Raw genomic sequence first — 22,521 nt, 5'->3', positions numbered from 1 at the left:
AAAAAAAACATGTTAACTTGTTGCTTTATTTTAGCACAGTCCTCTCATTTCCAAATCAAAATATATACATTATGATCACTCCTCAGTCCTTTTTGGAGAATGTTGACAAGATGTTCAAGCTCCCAAAATTCAATGATGTACAAGTCCCTAATATATATTCTTCTTATATGGCTTAATTTTCTAGATTTCTTATAAAGCCTAATACAATGGAAATAGTGTATTGTTAAGGAAACAATGAGAAGAAAAAAACATTCTGTGTGTGTTCAGTGCCGCACACCTGAGTATTTTTCCAAGTATTGTTGGTATAGTTGGTTGTGTGATTGTAGAACCTGTTGATACGGAAGGCTGGTGGTTATCTGAATTTCCTGAGCATCTCCTTTAGAGAAGTGGTGAGAGAAGGATCAGAGTGTGGTGTGTGCAAACACATGTTGGCCAAACTGCTCTTTCAATGAATGACAGCAGTGGCTGAGCCCTCTCTCAAGAGCTGCTTGCTGACATCATACCTAAGATGTGATTCTTCCCTTAGCAGCAGTAGCACTGAGTGACCACTCAGTCCAGCAGGACCCCCCCTCCCCACCCCTACTATGTCAATCTGTTTCCAGAATGCTTAGGAAATGGATTTAATCAGCAGCAGCATTCTGGAAGTACTCATGAGCCACTGCTTCCACTTCCTGCTATCACCTGTCTGAGTCTTGTGGATCCTCTCTGGCCTGCAGGGTTACTTATGGCTTTGTTTACCTCTGGAGAAGAGGCTGCTTGCTGCTCTCATAAAATGACACTGACTGTGAGCACTTGAGGAGGCTGGTGCGACTCAGTTATACATGCCTTTTTCCCTGCTTCGGATGTGATATAGTCACCCAGGCAAGGGATGAAGCATCACACATGGTTTTGTCATGCAGCTACCTGCTTGAAGAATAAGCCTGATACCAGAAATTTGCTGTTACACGAAAACTGTAGCGAGCAGAGAGATATTGCAAGCTAGGCTGCACTTAAGCACACGTTCTCTCGGTGGGAGTTATGCTTTCAACTATTAATAACTGTCCTGGAACTTCTGTGAGAGTGCTGTGTAACAGGCTGAAAATACCAGGAAAGTTCAAAATGTGTTATCAATTAAGACTCTGTTGCTTTGGAAGAAAAGGAAATACTTGGAGAGTCCTTCGCTAATTTAGGTCATTGGAAGAGGAAGGCAGAATAGGAGAAGTAGTAAATGGAGGTGAGTGACATAGGAAAGCCATACAGGTACAGACAAAAGTGAAGATGATGAGGCATTCAGGCAATAAAGTAGAGATGGGCAAGAGGAAATCCAAAGGGAGATGTAATTTTTTACAGAAGGAGTGCTGTGTGTTGCAATATTTAACACCCCTTCATCTCTCCAAGAAATGAAAAAGTACTTCAAAAAGTTCATGGACAATGTGCATTTTGAAAAAAAAGAAAACACTGTATGGATTTCAAGCTGTTTTTGCACCACAACAAATTTATCTCAATTCCACTTTCACATGAGATTTTTAAAGTACTCTGTGTTAATCGAAAGAACCACATTAGTGCAAAACAGAGCTGAATATATTTCTAATGTCCACGAAAAATTTTGAGTCATTTAACTACGCTAAGCCCTGAAGCTCCATGTGAAGAATCCAAGCATTTGGTTCATGATAGAGCCAGCAGTTGCCCCTTATGTTTGATCAAAAACCTTCAAGATTGAGTAGACCAACACAGCTATTTAATAAGGAATAATACCTTGGTGCCAAGATAAGCAGTTCATCAGGAAATGTTACTCGTGATGGGACATGAATAACATGGGCTATTTTTCCTTTTAAAATGTGAATTTTGTAGAACTTGATACCTAGAACTATGCCAGATGCTCTCTCCACTTATGTTCTCAAACTTCACCCTTTCCTGTCTCCCATTCTCCTTCTTCCCCTACTTTCCTACCTCTTTCCCTTCCTTTGTCCTGAGCACAAACATCTAAAAGGCACCTGTTCCACACTAGGGTTGTGGACAGTTCCTGCTGAATCTATTTGTCATATGTTGCTATAAGCATCAAAAAAGTCTGAATTTTAAGGCAGGAATAGGGAATATTTGATACATGGTGAATATATGTTGACAGAGAGGTAAATATTTTTGAAAGATCCCTCTGATATTATCAGTAGTAGACACTGCAGGGGATAAGACGTGTGTATCTGTGACATAACCTCCATGACTGCAGTGTAGCTACACCATCTTTGAAGGTGAGGAAGTCAGAACTCCAATTCAAGTTTGGCATAACTTTTCCAGAATCATGTGGCTTGTCACGGATGTATGGGGTTTCATATCCTGACTAGTGCCAAACTCAAAGTGCATGCCTTTTCCATGGTATCTCTTTTAAAGTCCCTTTAAAATATAAGGAGATACTTCAACAGGTTTATGGATATTGGAATTAATGGTATATTTATATTAGTGTAAAATTAAACATATACATACACATGTGGGTCTTCAAAACGTTCATGAGGATGAGTATATTGAAAAAAAAACCTGCATACATTTAAAAGTCTTTCTGTGGGAAAAAGAATTTTATTAAAATCAATTTTATTTGAAAAGTAGTTCACTTTCCAAAAATCCATCCCAGCCCTGATTGGGCCTGATGAAGCAGGGGAGTGAGAAATCAGTCTAGGTTTCTTATGTAGAAGATGGTGATCCAAGGCCCGGCAGCGTGGCCTAGCGGCTAAACTCCTTGCCTTGAATGCGCCCGGGATCCCATGTGGGCTCCGGTCCTAATCCCGGCAGCTCCACTTGCCATCTACCTTCCTGCTTGTGCCCTGGGAAAACAGTCGAGGACGGCCCAATGCTTTGAGACCCTGCATCATGTGGGATACCCGAAAGAAGTTCCTGGATCCTGGCTTCGGATCAGCATAGCATCAGCCATTGCGCTCACTTGGGGAGTGAATCATCTGACAGAAGATCTTTTTCTCTGTCTCTCCTCCTCTCTGTATATCTGACTTTCCAATAAATAAATCCTTAAAAAAAAAAAAAAAAGAAGATGGTGATCCAGTTACATGAGGCATTTCCTGCTTCCTCTCAAACATGCACTGGCAGGAGGCCAGAACTGGGAGTGCAGCTGGAACTCACACTTTGGCACCGAATCATGGGATGTGGGCATCTCAAGGAGCAGTTTGACACCTGCTACAAGGTTTGAATGGCATTTTCAGAAAAGCCTGAGATCATCTCTCCTCAGTGAGCAAACCCCTGTCTGGAGAAACTCTCCTTTGAACCTCACTTTCCGGTTTCAGCCCCCTGCCAGTGAACAGCTTTGAAAATCCAGCTTTCAGGGCCCGGCACCATATATTAGTGGTTAAAGTCCTTGCCTTGAACAAATTGGGATCCCATATGGATGCTGGTTCTAACCCAGCAGCTCTGCTTCCCATCCAGCTCCCTGCTTGTGGCCTGGGAAAGCAGTCAAGGACGGCCCAAAGCCTTGGGATCCTGCACCCGCGTGGGAGATAGGGAGGAAGCTCCTGGCTGCTGGCTTCGGATTGGCTAGCTCCAGCTGTTGCGGCCACTTGGGGAATGAATTTCCAGGAAGAAGATTTTCCTCTCTGTATATCTGCCTTTCCAAAATAAATGAATATTAAATCTTTAAAAATAAAAGAAAATCCAGGTTTCAGAATCCAGCGTTTTGATTGAATACAGATACACCCACCTTCACTGAAGGGGCTGCACAAATATTTATTTGGGTTATTCCATTGAAGGATCGTAACTGGATTTCTGTCTGTTACTCTATTCTCTTGTAGAGCAATGGTTAATTTAAGCATGTGTCCAATCATAGCCCCAGTACATTTTACTAATGTCAATATTTTTGCTACCTAATAGCGCATGATATACCTGGAATCTTCCAGCCTTGCAGGGCGCTACTCCAAAAGCTTGCTTAATGATAGATTCCTACTATACATTTCAATTTCAGTAACACATTAAGTTGTCAGACTTAATTACCATTATATATGTACAGATTATGCCACGGATTATTCAGTTTTGTATCGAGGTTTGCCAACCTGTTCTCTGGGTGACATGACAGGGCAGTAATGAGAGCACTAGTGGAAAACCTGATGTTTTCCGGGGACATGTCCAGGAGGCCTGATGTTCTTACTGATCCTCTGGATTCTGCTGTCCCTCAATCCTTAAGCTCCCCTGGCAAATCTGTGTGGAAGTCTTGGCAGCTCGGGCTTGGCTTTGTAAGTTTTTAATGGTTGTGAAGATGTGGGAAAAGCCCACTGATCTTAGAGTTGTCACCAGATATCCAATGGCAAAGTCTCTGACACTGTTGACATGCCTTTCCTTTTTGAGAGAAAGGGTTTGCTGCTCTTATCCATGGATTCACTTCCTAGAAGCCTACAATAGCCAGGGTTGGCATGGGAATTCAATTAATTCTCCAATGGAGGTAAGAGGGATCCAACTACACTTGAGTAATGCAGTTTGCATTGGTGTGAAGCTAGCAATTGCAGCAGGAGCCAGGGATGAAGCCTGGAGAGTACAAAGTGGAGTACTGGATTCTTACTAAACTGAACACCACATCCCACTTTTGTACCATGTGGAGTTGTCTTTGGCAGTATAAGAGGTTTATCAGCATCTCAGACGTCTCCCTGCTAGATAAGCTATCAATTCTTCAATTGTGATAGCTAAAAGAATGATCAAAAGACATTAGGTGACAAAATCACACCTGGATGAGAACCACAGAGCTACAGAGAGGGAATGAAAACTGTGCATCAACCAGCATCTTCTGAAGCACACTATCAAAGATGTTTTCTACCTCCTGGGAGAATCCCACCTGTTATACTTCAAATTCTTGAAAGTATTCACATTTCTATCTTGAAGCTGGGATAGAAGAGGAATGTAGACATGAAACAGGAAGAAGGGCAAGGGGGCCAGACACATTTCTCTAGAGAATGAGATTGTGTGCTAACAAACTCTAGCTAGATTCCTTCATCAGCAATTGTAACTGGAAAAATGCATGTGCTTTTCATGTCTCCTTGAAATAGGCTCACAGTCTGGCCGTGGCTTTATATTAGGTAAACAGACTTGACGATTTTTGCTAGATGGGTCATTGAAGCCTCTACAGACCTGTATTATTTCTACACAGAAAGGAAAATCCCCACCTCAAGGAAGTGTCACAAAGCCTGCCTATGCTGTACAATGCTCCTTCATCTGTTCTTTTCATCTTTGGGAAAAGCACCTCTTCAGACTGTACTACCACTCAAATACTACAACATCACATTCCTTTCTGTTCCTCTTTCGCAATCCTCTCCTCGCGCCACCATCCCCACCATCACATCTCTTCTTCAACCAAGCCCATCATTTATTCTTGCTTCTTCTGGCCTGTGCCGGAGTACCTGACATGGATTACAAAAGCAATCTGTATCTGTTAGAGGAAGGCATGTTGAAAATTGCTAGGTATAAAGGAAATCAGAGTTAGAATCATGGGTTTATGTCTTTCTAGCTGATATAGGAGGTGAGGTTTCAAAACGAATCATAGTGGGAAGCCCTCTACTCACACTCATCATTAACCAAATGGTTTACAGTGTTGTCAGTTCATCCTGGACTTTTGTGTGCAAATTTTCATCTGTACATGGATAATTTTTTCCCCTTACAGTAGATACTTCTTCTTTGTCCCATTATGGAGAGTCACAACATGCACATAAACACTCGTAAATCATATACAAATATGAACAGTGACCCAAGTAGCTGAACTAAGGCTTTGTGTGGCAGAATGCAACAGCATGTTTTGGGAGCCTCTGATGTTTTTGTTTTTTTTGTTTGTTTGTTTGCTTTGTTTTAGTTTGCTTTTGTGCAGCACTTTGTTAGCCACAAAGAGCTGCTTTGCAAAGGCTATGACACCCTGATACCCTGGATACTGAGTCAGGTTTGATTGCCTGGTGAGGGTGTGCCTAATCTTGTAGCAGTTTTTGTTCAACAACTGTAGTCCCATGCTTTCGTGGAATCAAAATTTATAACTTATATATCTGTAAGATCCAATGAGAACTGATTTATAATGAACACAACAATTGCTCTGCTCACCGATATTCAAATAACCACAGAAATAATAGTTGTTACAACTCTGTGAACTTTCTTTCTAAAGTAGGAAAACAATACTGCATATAACTCCTTATGGTTTTTCCTCTTAGTACTAAATTATAGGGCGATGTAGTATTACAATCCTGCTACAGAATTGCAAGAGGTGGGCAGGGTCTTAAAGGAAATCCTTTTCAGGGAAAAGATCTTGATTGTTCAACCTCTTTCTCCCCTGTGTTTCAAGCTCATTAGAGACAAGTTTTCCTCCTTGCCTATTCCATGTTTCCTAGCATCTTCCTGCCACAAGTGCTGCTCTGACCTGTCGTGGTGTGGGCACTGGTGCTGACGCGCAGGGATCCGATGTTCAAGGTAGCCATGATTGCCTCTGTGTCTACCTGAATCTTGCTGCTGGACGGCCTGGAGGGGGGTGATAAGATGGCACACATGGAGCAGTACTCTATGTTGGCCACACGCAGGTCTGCAGGGTAGAGTGCCGATCCCTAAGGAGAGAGAGATGGTTGTAGGGACAAGTTTGTCAGGTGGTGGACTTTGTTTCCCGGCTCAGGGGACTGATGGGTGGCTTGATGCAAAGCCCTTCAGCCTTCACTGGTTTGGTTTTTGTAACTTATTTAGCTGCTATCTGACACAGTTTTCCCTATCATTTGTTAGCAGCTGTGTGTAAGTTTCTCAGAGCCAATGTGTATCTATCCACTTGTCCATCTAGATAGATTTCTAGAAGTTTCAGAACAGTTTCTGGTACTCAACATGTATGACACAAAGGCAAGTTATTATTACTATTATCATATCAATGCTAGTACTATTGTATTATGTATTATATTATAACAAACATTCACAATTATGTGTGGTACACTTACAGGCATAACATAAATCTGTGGGAAATTCCGAAGAAACCTCCATTCTTTCTGCATATAATCCAGAGACCCGATGAACACAATGTCCTTCAGCTCCCGCCGAGTGTAGTTGCTTGCTCTCAAGGGCATTACAAAGTTCCGAAGACCCATCAGTGTGGAGTGATTGTCCCCAAAGACACATGCGACGATGTGGTTCCGAAACTTGAGTTTTGATTTACCTGAGCGTTTCTAAGCAGAAGCATGTTAGAATGTGATCACTTTCAGTGTTTACCCTTGAAATCTGTTCCATCACATATCATATTCTCTTTCTTTCCACCTCTGCCTCCCTTTCTTCCTCACTTCTTTTTTTTCCTTCTCCCTCCCTCCCTTCCTTTCTTTCTTCCTTCCTTCCTTCCTTCCTTCCTTCCTTCTCTTTCTTATTTACTTAAAAGTAATTGGATACTGGCAGCTTCACATGATTCAAATTGATACACTAAACTGATTAAACAGATCCAATTGAGGAAATTCATTTTGCAAAGTACACAAAAAAATGTCATGGCTATGAGAATTCTATTTCATCCTAAACATTTGAATATGCCTTATGTGAAACATTGCATATTAATACATGCCCCCTGTACTTTTAAGCTGAAAACAATACATTTAAATTAGGTGTCTCCCAAATACTTCTGTAGGGGACTTATGGCAAACCTATGTCTGGTTTCCTTCAGTGATTGGACCACTCACCTCAGGATGTAATAAAAGAGAGCACCCAACTTGGAGGGGGTGGAATTTCATCTTGTATTCTTAAACTACCCTTCCCTTACGACTGAACAAAATGCCTAACCTTTCTTATCACCAAGTAGTTATTTTTAAATGGTAAAACACCCCTCCCATCGGTGAAAATGAACTCATAAGCTGAAAACATTGTATAGGCCACTCTTCACATTTTGGGTATGTACATTGACAGATTGAACGAACACAAGATTATAAACCAAAGAAAACTAAAATGGGTCTGTTCTCAACACATACGGACTTCTTTTTCCTTGTCATTATTCCCTAATACAGTTAATACCTATTTCCATGGAGCTTACATTGTAGTATTTATAAGTGATTTATAAGTAATGGGTATTTATAAGTAATCTAGAAATGATACTAAGTATCCAAGCTTGTGTGAGTTAGTTACTACTGTGCCATTTTATTTAGGGAACTTGTGCTGCTGTGTGTTTTAGCATACCCTGGAAATTTTGAGACATACCACCACAAAAATCAAAGGAATACCATGCTCAACACATGAATTAACTTAATTCAGTGTAAATCTCACTGAATTTCTAGCTCTTCAAAGGACCTGGAAGCTTACACAGGAGAAATGAAATGGATTTAAATTTCATGTAAGTGCATCTTATGCCTTTCCAGGTACATAAAATTTTAGAATATTTCCCATGGATCTATGATGTTTCCCTTGTCGATCCCCATGTAGGTTTTCCTGATTGCAATTGTCAACATCTTTCAGGATAAGTAAGTAACGTGTGACATTTCAAACATTAAAGTGGATCAAATTAGTGTTTACAAGGAACTCTTATTAAACTATTGAATCTCCCTGTGAAGGGAAATAAAGATACCTGTCTAGAGACCCTTCCTATACAGTGGTAGAATCTTAACCAAATCTATTAAATAATTCTTTCTAGCTATTCTGATTAGGCTTTACATGAATAATGAAGCCTCTAATGGTATTTAATGCAGTGTTTGAAATCCACCAACTGTTCTTCTGAGTGGAGATAAACAATTAAAAACAAGATCTACAGTGGAGTGTGCTGATGGGCACAGCTCAGGAGGCAATTTCGCACAAAACTATGTCACAATTTTAAAAGATGGTGCCTTTTATAAGAGAATGATGTGCTATGTGTGCAAAAGTACCCCAGATCAACCATTTCCAGTTGACTTTCCTGCAGAAAAATATCCAGCTCAAAGACTCCCTGTACTTTGCAATATAGACATTCCTCCCATAAGGATGAAAGTTTCGAAGTCTTAGTTTTTCTAAAGCAAGAAGCCATTGCTTAACTTTACCAGTCAGCTGCCATCCTGAACTAATTCACATCAAATTTAATAAGGGGAATAGCTGTCATAGAGATCTGTGTGCCTAGTCAATATGCACTAATACAAGGTCTGCTCTTTCCATGTGTTAACCTCTTGGGACCTCAGTCTGCAACCAACCTCCCAAACTTTCTGAAGCTTTGCCTTCCACTGAAATTGTGTTTGGCCTTCTTAATGGATATTGATTCTGTGTACTTTACCATAGAACATTGCTGCTAATATGCTGAGAAAAATGATGAGTTTCTATAGCCCTTAGTTTTTCTGTTGATGCTACAGCTCTGTTGATACTATCTGCTTCTGATCAAATGAGTGATTGTCATGTCAAAAAAAAAAAAAAAAAGAAAGGAACTGGATCACATTCTGTTAAGACACAAGGACACAGACCATGATTCACAAGGAGTATGTGTGTGTGTGTGTGACAGGAAAAAATGAACTAAACTGATTTTGGAAGGAGAAATGATGAGGATGATTTATTGCTAATTATTGCCATTATCTGAAATTAGCCAAAGATGAGAAAATGAATTGTCACTCACACAACATGGAATGGGTCATTACTATTAGTTGGATTTACTAAATATTTCTTGTGAAGTAAACACCCAAGATTATACTTAAGTTTTTAAATCTGGGAAAAAGCATATATGGGGTTTCAGAAAAATGGCGTCAGAGCCTAGATTAGGTGAGCAGGCTTTGGAAATCCCAGCTGTCGCTATTCCCGTAAGCTGAGTGAGTTCACCTCTTTTAGACAGAGATAGGCCGTATCAAGATTGTATGGGCCTGAAAAGCGAAGCAATTAAGAAACACTTTCTTGGTTAAAGTATTAACTATAAATACAGCATTAAGGAAAAGCCAAGTTTAACTATGAAAAGAAGTCCAAAAAATTCAAACCAATAAATTAGAGAAATGTGCATTTACTTTAAAATAGAGCAAAGACTATTCAGTCCTTGAAAGCTGCGCATTTCTTGTGTGCTTTCAAGTTTGTCAGATTCACTAGCAAATTTCAGGAGAGCATGACTCTGTAACTGATTCAGCTGACATGTAAAAAGGAGAAATAAACAGATGAGGATATCTAATTGCATTAAACCCAGAGTTTGTTGAGTACCACATATGTTGCATACCACTTATGTACCAAGGGAGGTATGAATTTGTCCTATCAAATTCGCAGGTGACAGAGAAATGACAGATGGCCATAAGAGAGCATTTAACCAGAGATGCTAGGTGCTATCCTGAGTGTTGATGAGAGATGACCTACCAAGATCACCTTTTCCAGAGCGACTGCTTTGCACCAGTGGAACATGCCGCTGCTGTCCAGCTGCTCATTTTCTCTCTCCACATCACTGAGATAAGTCCTAGGCAGAGAGAAGGCCAGAATTCATGTGAGAACATTTGGGGCTCCACATAACAATGCCAGGATGTCAACCTCATCATCAGAGCCTTGGCCCAAGGAAGAAACAAAACAAACAAACAAACAAACAAATAAACAAAACGTAAGGAGAGTGATGTCTGTGTTGTGAGACTCCAGAATAAGTTTTCATGAAGGGCAACAGAAGCCGAATGACCAGACCCAGCCATGGTTAAAGAACATCTTAGTACTTTAAGCTAAACCCTCTTTTTAACTTACACAATGTGTACTTTGACAACCATTATGTCTGCTCTTAACATTGCTGCCATGATTCTATGGTGGGAATCATGACTAGTTTGTGGCACTTCCATGTAGAACTGAACAGGCAGTGACAGAATCATCACCGGAGACCTCCCTATCCTTAACCTATTTTCTATTCCCAAGTCTCTTCCAGATCTTTGGCCTTAAGTCCCTATTGAAACCCCCTTACATACCAAATGCATTTTGCCCTCCTGACAGTTTCTGTCACTAGCCTCCTCACTGGAGCTTGGACCTGGCTCCATCCTGACCTAGGTCCTGACAAAAATTGTCCACATGACCATCACACACTGCTGCTAGGCACAATGCTGCTCTGCAATAATTTTAATCAAATCATTAGATGACATCTCAAAAAGCGATACAAATGCTAGGGCATACACATTTGAATTTGGGGGGAAACTGAATTATCCCTCTGGAGTCACAGAAAGTTCAGGGTTAGAGATGTCAGAGGTACATCCGGGGAATTCTAGACTCAGGCGGGAGAAGAGCCTCAGAATCCCAGGATATCTAACATAGCATCATGTGCTCCCAACCCACACTGTATTCAACAACCTTCAAAGAGTCCATGCATATCATGAAAACATCTGTGCATAGATTTCCACATTTCTTTGCTTCAAAATAAGTTATCCTTCCCATATATTTTTAAATTTCCCTTTTATTTTACTCAGTTAAATAGGCATCAACCGCATACAGCTATTCAAATCCTTGTTACATCTATCACCTGGGCCAGAGGAAGGGAAATTACCTTCTCTCCATCAGCAGCCAGGGGATTAGAGAGCCACTGGAGAATCAAGCTCACACTTCTAATCACTACTGGCACAAAGTGACTGGTAGCATTGCAGCATACATCTCATTGGGCAGAACTAGTCATATGGCTTCTGCTAACTTTATGAGGGCTGGGGAGCATGGGAAGCAATAGACAAATCCGGTGAGCATTTATTTCTGCCAGACACTGTCAGTGCTACAAATCAAAGAACTACCAAATTGTAGAGTTGGCAGCTTAATACGATGCTGAGGTTGAGACTAGCCATTTTCACAATAGCCCTTTCAGTTAGTCTCTTGTATATGGACAGTTTGATGGAGCCATTGGACTGATTTGGTTCCATGAAATTCCAATGCTGGCAGAGGTGATGAAGGGCCCCTGCATGATGCTTCAGCCTCTCTCACAGCTCGGGTCATTGTGTGCATGGGTGATTACTTGACCTGCTCTGCACATATAGCATAAACAAGAAACAAACCTGCATGATGTTGAGCTGCCAAGATCTCAGAGATTTCCATAGCACAAATCTACTGTAAAACCCTTCCCCCAAAATACTTTCCAAGGCATATTAGCAACAGAAAAAGTCCTTATGAAATGTTTCTGTTGTCAAATAAAATCAAGGGGACATGGTCCCTCTTGGAAATTCACACTGTGCTTTAGCAAAGGAAAGATTCTAAAAAGTCTCACAATAAAGACAATAAATCACATAATCCAGCATACCAGGAGCTCCTCTGGCCACAAGAGCTTTTACTTATCTGCCTCTATGCTTATTTCTTTCTTTACGTTATTCACATATTTAAAAATATCTGTCATTGTTCCCAAAACATCTTTTGGTGGCATTCTGTGCTATGTCACCAAATCCAGCCCTGGCGGTGGGCAGCTTGTGAGAGCTCTCTCCTGTGACTCTTTGCTTCACATCCTAGGAGAAGCACAACCTTTTGCTATCCAAGTTTAAGGATTAGGGTTTACCCCTTGGAGCTAAAACACCTTGTTACTTAGCACTTCATCTGAAGATATCATGCTTAGAAAGTGGTCAGCAAATTTGTTTTCCCCAGTCACCTTCATTTCTAATTTGCTATCATAAAGTCATAGTTTCAGGCAAAATAAAGTTACTCAAAGTGAGACACAAGTATCAGACATAAGCTTGTGGGACAGGAAGAGGAACAAAGCAGGGAAAAGTTCTTGGAAACACTGAGAAGGTAATTTTCTCCTCAGATCAGCCAAGGTCATGATGCAATCCTTTATCTTCTTCTGCACTTAGGGCCTGCCTATACATTTAGTAGATTTAGTGAGCTCTTGCCCTTTATCTAACTGCAAGATATTGCAATATCTGCCTTGATGTCAGCTTGACTGAAATGACTTATTCTTCCTGATTATTGTGCCACGCATCCGGTGGTTTAAACAACCATAAATCATGAGCCTATAATCTTTGATGGTGCTGGGAATTTTGTATCTTTCAGGCAACAACTATCTTCTGTCTGGCAACTTTGTACATAGCAAAAACGTGAGGCAGTACATGTCTGTCTTGAAAAACCTGATTTATTGTTGACTTTGACCATTGCTTTTAGTCATATGGGAAAAAAATAGAGAAATCACCAAACTTGTGACTCTAAGGGAAGTTTAAGTAGTCACTTTTTCCCACTGTATCCTGCTTCATTTCTTCCCTTCTAACTCTCTTTCTTTCCTCTCTCTTTTTCTCACACACACACACATCTGTAAAACCTGCACATACACACCCCAGTCAAATAGAAGAATCTGAGTCTAATCTAATGTCAGTTTTCTGTGTTTGTTGGTTTGACATCATTTTTTTAACCTGTTAGAGAAAAAGTTTCAAAAAGCAAATGCTGTTAGATTGTTTCTTTTCTCCTAATGAAGCAGCATCTGACAAGCCAAAGAGGATCTTGTGAACTCCAAGAAATAGTCAGGACCAATCATGGAAGGATCTCCAGAGGAAGAGGGTGCAGTCCCTTTTCTAGGTTGGGGAGATCTTTGTGGTCATTTCCTGTGCCATGAGCTGCCATCTGAGCTGCCACTCAGCAGCGTCGCCAGCCATCCCTGCTGAGTTCACCCTATTGGATAAAATGGGAGCACATCTATCATGATATCTCATGGGACATGATGCATGAAGATATTTCACCAAGTTTGAGTTGGGGATAGTTGCAGCATCATGATGTAGCCGGTAGAACTGCCACCTGTGACACTGGCATCCCAATTTTTGTCCTTGCTGCTCCATTTCTGATCCTGCTCCCTTGCAAATGAACCTGAGAAAGCAGCAGAGAATGGGCCAAGTTCTTGGGCCCCTGCCACCCATGCTTCAGCCTGGACCAGCACTGGCTTACTACACTCACCTGGAGAGCTTTTTCTCTCTGGTTGCGGTTGTTCCCTTCGAATAAAAAATCTTAAAAAAAAAAACTTTGTGGAAAAGGAAAATGAAAACATAAATTTATTTTGATGGCAAACTTTTAGAAATCCACATGTAATTTTTTATATATATAACACACATTTCCTGTGAACTTCTGAAGGATCATTCATATGACCAGGTTTTATTTTTTAAAGTTTTTTATTCCTTTTAAAGGGTCTCTCTCTCTCTCTCTCTCTCTCTCTCTCAATATATATATATCCTGGCCCTCTTCCTTCATCCAGAAAGGCGGAGCAGATGGAAAGAGCAAGTACCTTATCAAGAAGGTTGCTTCAACACAGCGTACCCGGGGGTCCTCATCCCCAAGTAGGTAGATGACAACCTTTAAAGGGTATCTCTCTCTCTCTCTCTGTATATATATACATACATACAGAGATACAGAGAGAGAGAGAGAGAGAGAGAGAGAGAGAGAGAGAGAGAGAGAGAGAGAGAGAGCACCATTCCCTAAATGGCTAAATCACTACCACATCCAGGGCTGGGCCAGCTGGGAGCCAGGAAACAGCAGGCTATTCAGTGTCTCCCACATGTGTACATGGCTTAAGCCATCATCTGCTGCTTTCCCAAGCACTTTATCAGTGAGCTGTGTCAGAACTGGTGCAATCAGGACATGAACTGCTACCACATGGGATGCTGGCATTGCAGGGATGGCTTAATTGGCCAGGTCACAACACTGGCTCCTAAATCTCTAAATTTATTTTGCATGAAAGCAAACATATTTTAATTCCTTACTGTATGATTTGAAGCTAAGTCAGATGTGGCCAATAGCCAGACTGTCATCTGGAAAAACCTGTAGAACATATTTGGAAAGACAAAAATTAAAAAAAAAAATGTGCTCTTGGCCATTGAAATGTGATCCACTGCTCCACTTTGCTTGTGACTGGGGTTTCCTGGGATATAACACTCGCAAGACTTAAATTGGTCACTTCAATGCTACAAGAGAAATGCTTCTCCTGCCCATTGGAAAAGCTGGCAAGGCAGGAGGAAGAATGCATGTGAGAGAGAGAACACTTGAAACCCTCTGCCCAGATAGCCTTCTGTACCTCCCGTGTTTATGAATGATCTTTGGCCATTTTCAGTGGTAGGAGCACAATTACATGGCCCCAAAGCATTGAATGCATGAGTGTAACTGGGCTTCTGGTGAGTTTTATTTTCTACCCTTCCCGGTGGATCCTGGCATGTTCTGATTTTCTGCATACACAAAGTCTTCAATAGACCATGAACCACTGTAAACTATTGACAGCAGAGATCACGTTGAATAGCAAAGGATGGTATGACAGTTCCATTTGCAAACGCTGTCTTAAACTAAAGGTGGATCTAAATTCAGGTTATCATTTGAGTCAATGTAATCTTATCTGAGTTCATGTAGGAAAGTGTAAACTATGTTCTAAGGCAAACCTCATCTGCTATGGATAGCACTTTGTTTGCCTTTAAAGCAGCATTACAGAGGGATTCTATCAAATCCATGTTCGCATTTTCTGTTTATAAAGTCTCCACAAAGACCTATCACTCCTCCGTCCCTCTTCGTTGCTGAAAAGTGTGAGCCAAGATCAGAGTGGTCCAGCACAGGTGAAAGCAGCAACTGGATGGTGTTTCCATTATATAAACCCAAGGCTGAGCTCACAGAGGAACGTGTCTCTGTAAAGCTTTGCTTTGTGTCTGGTAAGTACAAACTGACAGCTTTTGTGCAGAAGAGTTTCTGGGAAAACATGCGTGTGGGTTTCTCGGAGCTGAAATCATTAGAAGATGGAAGATCAAGGAGAAAGATAAAAAAGATAATTTCCCTCTTTCTCACTCATTCCCCACAGGGACCATCATTTAAATCCCTTCATATCTTATGAATCTTGTATTGGGGATTTTCTACAATGTGAGAACAAATGAGACATAACCCAGAACAGTTGACACCATTAATAAAAGCCAGTATCTGTGTCCTGGGCGGGAAAGTTTGGGGCTCAGGGTAAGCTGCATATCTGTTGAGAGCAATTTCCTCTGTCGATCTGTTCAGCATGAAGATGTATTTTGAAGTGCTCTTTCCCACATCTCCCAACACTTTACAAACACCAAATGGCAGTGTAAGCTATATATAAATACCCATGATAAAGTCCAACTTAAAACTCACGCCACCTTAGAGGTTAACAATCATAACAACAAAATAGAACTACTACAATAATATATTAAGATGACTTCAAAATCATATGAATTTTTTTCTTTCTGGAATTTTCTACTGAATATTTTTGAGCCCTGATTGACTTCAACTAAAGTGGTAGAAGGCAAAATCGCCAAAACATGGTAGCTGCATGTGAGAGGATCAACAGTGTGGCTTTAGTCGTCCTTCCGAGTTGTGTGGGTCAATTCAAGAACAACACATCTTGTTACTGAATTAAGAAGTGAAATTGAATTGATCCTCAATTGCAGAAATGATCTGGCCGGGTTCCTATAATGTGCTTGACCCTTTCTAGGGCTTTTAAAGCGATTTGGGGGATTCTTTAACTAAATGCATGACTGATGGAGGAGGTGTACAGGTGGACCAGACTGCCTGCACCAATCCTACATGAAGCCCATTTCCTCCTTTATCATGAACAACGAGACAAATCACAGTGATATTTTGTGTTTGCAGCTGGGCTAAAGTAAAAAGCCAGTAAAGCAATGCTGAGAATTTCATTTCAGAATTTCCTGGGACTTTTGGTGATCTATGGCTTGCTAAGCTTTTGCTACCAGAGAGGAAACAATGTGGACAAGTACATAAGAAAGCACAAATGTGATTGGAGCATTTTATAGGCTATTGCATATGCTGGCTTCATAGCCTCAAGACCATTTCTGAATCTGAATGATGTTCTTGTGACAACTTTGCATGAACATAAGCATAACGTACAGAGACATACACATGCCCAATGCTAATACTCAGAAGTATGTTTTCCTGAGAAACGTGAAATATTGTTTTTCATGACATTGCCCCTCAGGCTGGCCAGAGAAGGTGCCATGTTGTCCGTGTCACAGTTTACCTAGTTCTTGCTGACCTATTCCTTCTCCAACTTTCTTTTAGAACTATCCCTGTACCTGTTGAAAGAATGCTGCTTCAGCTGGCCTCTGTATTTTCTGCTTTTCTGGATTTACCTTGTTTACTGAACTATTGTGTGAGGGTTGGCAACACAGTTTCTAATGTCCACAAAAGTACCTCACAATGCCTAATTAGTACACAACAATCACCCCATGAAAACTAATTTTCCAATGATTTTCAAAGGCAAACCAAAATAAAAATAATTTGCACTCCTAATTCTAGTGTATAGCTTTTGGTTGTTAGAAATAGTGAAGAAAAATTAGAGTTCCAGAAATTGGTTAGTGCCTTTTTTCTCATACAGTTCTTCACCCTCTCCCAGAAATAATCACAACTCTATCACCATGTTTCATAAAACCCTGGAAAGGCAGAAATTAATTACCCCCATGTTACAAAGTTCATGTACCAAGTGGTGGCTCAAACACTTGATAATCTGCCATGCTTTGTTTGGAAGTTATGGGAGAACCTCCATCAACCAGACATGTAAACCCAGAATCTTCAGTTAAATGGAAGCATGATTCTTCATATTTGAAGGGAGTTAAGCTATATAAAAAGCAAGATCAAGTACCATGGACTGATATGTATTTACTTAGCCCATTTTCATATACTTTCCTGGACATGAGGCTTGATAATTACAACAATAAGAAACATTTAGCCAGTGCTTACTGATAGCAGGATTTTACACACTGTATTTTTTGCACCCTTTTGATAACATCACCCTCTTTCTTCCACCACACAACCTCAGCCAGCCATCATTCTACTCTCCGATCCTGTGAGTGCTCTCAGAATTTTCACACATGAGTGAGATCATGTAATATGTTTTTCTGTATCTGGATTACTTCAGTGCAGTGTCCTCCAGGTCCATCTGTGTTGTTGCAATGGCAGCATTTCCTTCTTTTAAAAGAATGAATATTAGTCCAGTGTGAGAATGTGAGTGTATATGACTCTGTGTGTGTGCCATTTGCTTAATCACTCATCTTTATCTGACACTGAGGTTGATTATGGGACATAAGAGCACAGTAAAATTTGAGATTCTGATTTCACTACCTTTGCATAAATACCCAGAAATGAGATTGCTACATCATGTGTGTGTTATTTTCAATGTTTTAGAAAGCTTCATACTGTCTTCTATAATGGCTGTACATCAAAATGCCTTAAATACTTAATCTCATTCCGGCATTACATAAAGGCTTCTACAAAGTATGCAATGCATTATATAATGCTAGAGCATCATGGTTATGCTCTACTGGTAATATAATGCTTACTTACACAATCACTATCCTCAATCACTGCAGATCTTCTTAGTTTATTGTATCTGCCAAACTGGAATGTTTTCAATACACACACAGTTTTTTCCCTTAAAGTTCAAAATGACAGAACTTCTGGATTCATTATTTAAAATCAAGTAAACCATTTATCCTCCATCTAAAGACTTGATAGGGGTTTAAATGTATTAAGGAGCTGAGGGAGAAAAAAAAAAGGTGGAAGGGGAGCAACGCATTGGTAGTGTTCTGCAGATGCAAACACTAAGACCATTTCTTCACCAATTCATTTGTAAAAGGGAATGGAAAAGACACATTTAGGAGAAGCTAAACTTAGCCCCAGCAATATTTCTGTAGGACCTAAAAGGTTATATAAGAGAATGGGTGTATAGCATTTGATTGTTATGAGTATAGATAATGTGATCAATGATGAAAGAAGCTATATTTGCTTGGCTTAACAATATGGGGGAAAGTAGATATGAATTCATTGTGCTGAGGAGCAGTCCCATTGGTTAGTATAGGAGCTGATAAAAACAAAACTGTTCTGGTATGTGTTTTATTTGCAAGAGAGTCTAAGGATACCTTAGGGATCAAAGTTCTTTCAGGTTCTTACCTGCTGGCCAGGCTGCTCCAGCTGTCCATGCTTAATGGCCTCACTATTATATGATTCTGTGCTGCTGAAGCTGAGGGATTTTCTTTTATGTTGCTTTTAATTGCTTTTATTGTACCTGCAATATCATTACAAACTCAGTTAGTTGACCTGATGACCCTTCACAAAGGGTGTTAGCCAATAAGTTTGTATTCTGCAGTTATTAAAAAAAATGATAGTTACTAAGAAGAAAAAAATGGAGTAGAAATATTTTGCATACAAAAGAGCAAGTTGGGAGCCATGTTAGGCTAATCTTTTGCCAGTGCACCAGTACCCCATATAGTTCCTGGTTCAAGGCCCAGCTGCTACACTTTCAATCCAGCTCACTGCTTATGGCCTGGGAAAGCTGCAGAGGATGGCTCAGGTTCTTGGGTCCCTGCACCTATGTGGGAGACCCAGGTGAGGTTGCTGGCTCCTAGCTGCAGATAGGCACAGCTATGGCTATTGTAGCTATTTGGGGAGTGAACCAACAGATGAAAGATTGCTCTCTCTCATTTTTTTCTCTCTCATTTTCTCTGTAAAGTTACCTTTTAAATAAATAAGTTAATATTTTTACAAATAAAAGTAAATTGGTAAAATGTCAGAGAATTGTGTGTGGGGGGGAGGGTGGAGCTCTCCAAACTAACCAGCAGTAACCCAAGGAGTATTTAATAAAGTAAAGCAAACAATTTCAGTAATAACAGCATGATAACACCCATGTGGGAGACCTAGGGGAGGTTGCTGGCTCCTAGCTGCAGATAGGCACAGCTATGGCTATTGTAGCTATTTGGGGAGTGAACCAACAGATGAAAGATTGCTCTCTCTCTCTCTCTCTCATTTTCTCTGTAAAGTTACTTTTCAGGACCCGGCGCGGTGGCGCAAGTGGTTAAAGTCCTCGCCTTGCACGCCCGGGATCCCATATGGGCGCTGGTTCTAATCCCAGCAGCTCCACTTCCCTTCCAGCTCCCTGCCTGTGGCCAGGGAAAGCAGTCCAGGAGGGCCCAAAGCTTTGGGACCCTGCACCTGCGTGGGAGACCTGGAAGAGGCTCCTGGCTTCGGATCGGCCTAGCATCAGCCATTGCGCTCACTTGGGGAGTGAATCATTGGACGGAAGATCTTCCTCTCTGTCCCTCCTCTCTGTATATCCGCCTTTCCAATAAAAAAATAATAAAAATAAATCTTTAAAAAAAAGTTACCTTTCAAATAAATAATTTTTTTTACAAATAAAAATAAATTGATAAAATGTCAGAGAATTGGAGGGGGTGGCTCTCCAAACTAGCCAGCAGTAACCCAAGAAGTATTTAATAAAGTAAAGCAAACAATTTCAGTATAACAGCATGATAATTAAAACAGAAAATATGAATGATGGATTAATTTGCACTAGTACCATATCTAGCTCATCAACAAATCAGTAGTTTGAAAAATACTGTATATTCTCAGGACTAGAGAGAACATGTTCATTTGTGTGTAATGCATGCACTTTAGAGCAGAATGTAATTCTCTGCATGACATATATATATATGACATATATATATATATATGACACAGTTTCATAGGCTCTGGGATTCCCCCAAACCCTCCCCGTACCCTCCCCCCATGGTGGATTCCTCCACCTTGTTGCTGAATTACATTTCAGATTCAGTCAAGATTCTTTCATTGCAAGCATGTACCAAGCATAGAGTCCAGCTTCTTATTGTCCAGATAAATTCAACAGTTTCTTGGGGAGACCATCTCTGGTCTGAAGGCAGAGCTGGCAGAATATCATCCCGATCAATTTAAAGCCACAACATAACATCAACGACAATTTACAACATTATGGAATTAATTGACATGGTATTGAGTAACCAATATGCTAAAAAAAAAAAACCACGCAGTTTCTTAACCACACCCTGTGACTACTTCATTGACATTTCAATTTTAGTTTATATACTACTGGCTTTTATACGCCTTAAAATGGCTATAGATTACTATTCAGCTGTCTCATGTATATTTTCACTTTAGTATTTAGCAGTTCATTGTGTTGAAGCATTAATTTTGCTGAACTTGGCAGAATTTAGGATAGTCTAAACTGGGTTATAACTCTTAACAACAGGTGAGGTGCAGAACAATTTTAGGAGGGGTGTGCAGAGAAATCTTTAATACCTTAGTGAGGAGTAACTAATCTTTGTGTCCTACCTGGTAAGGTATGTGTGAGTCCACGCTGACCATTTCCTGTCTGGTTCCAAGCTTTCCTTTTTATTCTCTATCTGACTCTGACTAGTCTAATTTGTGTGTGTGTGTGTGTGTGTGTGTGTGTGTGTGTGTGTGTGTGTGTTTATGGTGGAGCTGTGAAGCAATCCTGATGGTCATTGCAAGAGAGGGTGTGGATCCAAAGTTGGAACTAAGCAAGGACCAGAGAAAACTCCTCCCCCTAGTCCCGAAGGAAGTTTATTATTCTGTTTCTGCAGACCGCTCAGGGTTCCTGGCTGTTGTTCTGATGACCTTGGATCATTTAAAGGAAGGATTTGGTCTTCTTCCATCCCGTGTGGTAGATCCAAATGGCAGTGGATGACCTCAGAGTTCTCAGCCTCTGAAGGCACTCCAATTCCCCGTAGTCTCTTTGGCAGTTGGGATATAGTTCTTGGTGCAGGGTTGGGATACAAGCTTCCTCCTGTCCCCCTGCTCCACTCTGGCATTCCCCCCTTGCTCTGTGTATATGACCTCCTCTTACTAGGTTGTCAGGATTGATCTTGATTCCCTCTGTATGTCTTTGTAGTTTTACTGTTGTCTAATGCTGATTTGAATCTGTTGTCTATAAGTTACCTTTTATGTTCCTGACAGGCGATACTTCACGTCTTCCTCACACATTCTAAGGAGATGGAAGATTTCTCTGCCCTCCCACCCCATTTCCAAGTAGCATAGTGTTTTAAAGGTATATTGGGTTTTACAATTTTTTGATGTAGATCATAAGCACTCTGATTCACATTGATTGTGGGTTCATTGGTTGTTTCCATGTCTTCGGTATTGTAGATTATGCTACTGTAATATATGGTTACTCCTCCTAGGAATATACCCAATCTGCATGTGAGAAGGGGGATCTGGTGACAGATTCTAAGTCAGTTATTTGAAGTGTGCTCACAGATCTAAAGGAAATCATGTTGAGAAAATAAAAGGGAAAACTGAAAGGATTATAAGAGTGTTATCTACCAAAACGGAAACTATGTTATGGAGTGTCTGTTATATGTTATGAAGTGCCTGTTATACATTATGGAGTGTCTGTGAACAGTATGATAATTAAAATAGAAAAGAGTGCAGCAACTCAAGATGAGATTAATCCATGTAAAAGAAAGTGTCAACAAAGTGAAAGGTAAGTGAATGAAAAGTATCCAATCTGAGAGACAAAAGAAAGATTAAATAAGAACAGAATCTAACAGATCTCTTGGATAACTGGGATATTGTCAAATGAACCAACATATCTAATGAAAGCCCCCAAAAAAGGAAAAAGAAAAATGAGTAGAAACAACATTGTAGAAAATAATTATCTGAAGTTTCCTTAAATTAGATGAATACACACTAACCTTACGCAGCCAGGAATTGCACTGATCACAAGTGAAATATTGATATCCACCTTCCTGGACATATTGTAATGAAGTTGGTTTAATCCAAAGATACAGAGTCTTGAAAGCAACAAGTGAAGTGACTCACCATGTACACAAGGTTCTCAATATGACATAGAGCTGACCTATTATCAGACACAATGGAAGTGGGAAAGCAGGATGCTGGTGT

The 22,521-nt window shown here is 40.4% G+C and overlaps 1 protein-coding gene across 1 annotated transcript in view; it reads right to left on the bottom strand.

Moving 5' to 3' along the window:
- Positions 1-18,770, bottom strand: part of LOC121152599 (potassium channel subfamily U member 1-like) — a 35,235-nt gene extending 16,465 nt beyond the window's left edge. Inside the window, 5 exon segments of the mRNA XM_040974716.1 lie at positions 1,039-1,048; positions 6,341-6,536; positions 6,912-7,136; positions 10,228-10,324; positions 18,742-18,770. Of these exon segments, the coding sequence (XP_040830650.1) occupies positions 1,039-1,048; positions 6,341-6,536; positions 6,912-7,136; positions 10,228-10,324; positions 18,742-18,770 (557 nt within the window).
- Positions 18,771-22,521: the final 3,751 nt, after the last annotated feature.

This window comes from Ochotona curzoniae, unplaced genomic scaffold, assembly GCF_017591425.1.
Source record: "Ochotona curzoniae isolate NIBS_2020 unplaced genomic scaffold, NIBS_Ocur_1.0 contig_2508, whole genome shotgun sequence".
Lineage (NCBI taxonomy): Eukaryota > Metazoa > Chordata > Mammalia > Lagomorpha > Ochotonidae > Ochotona > Ochotona curzoniae.
This window is presented reverse-complemented; position numbering and strand designations above follow the sequence as displayed.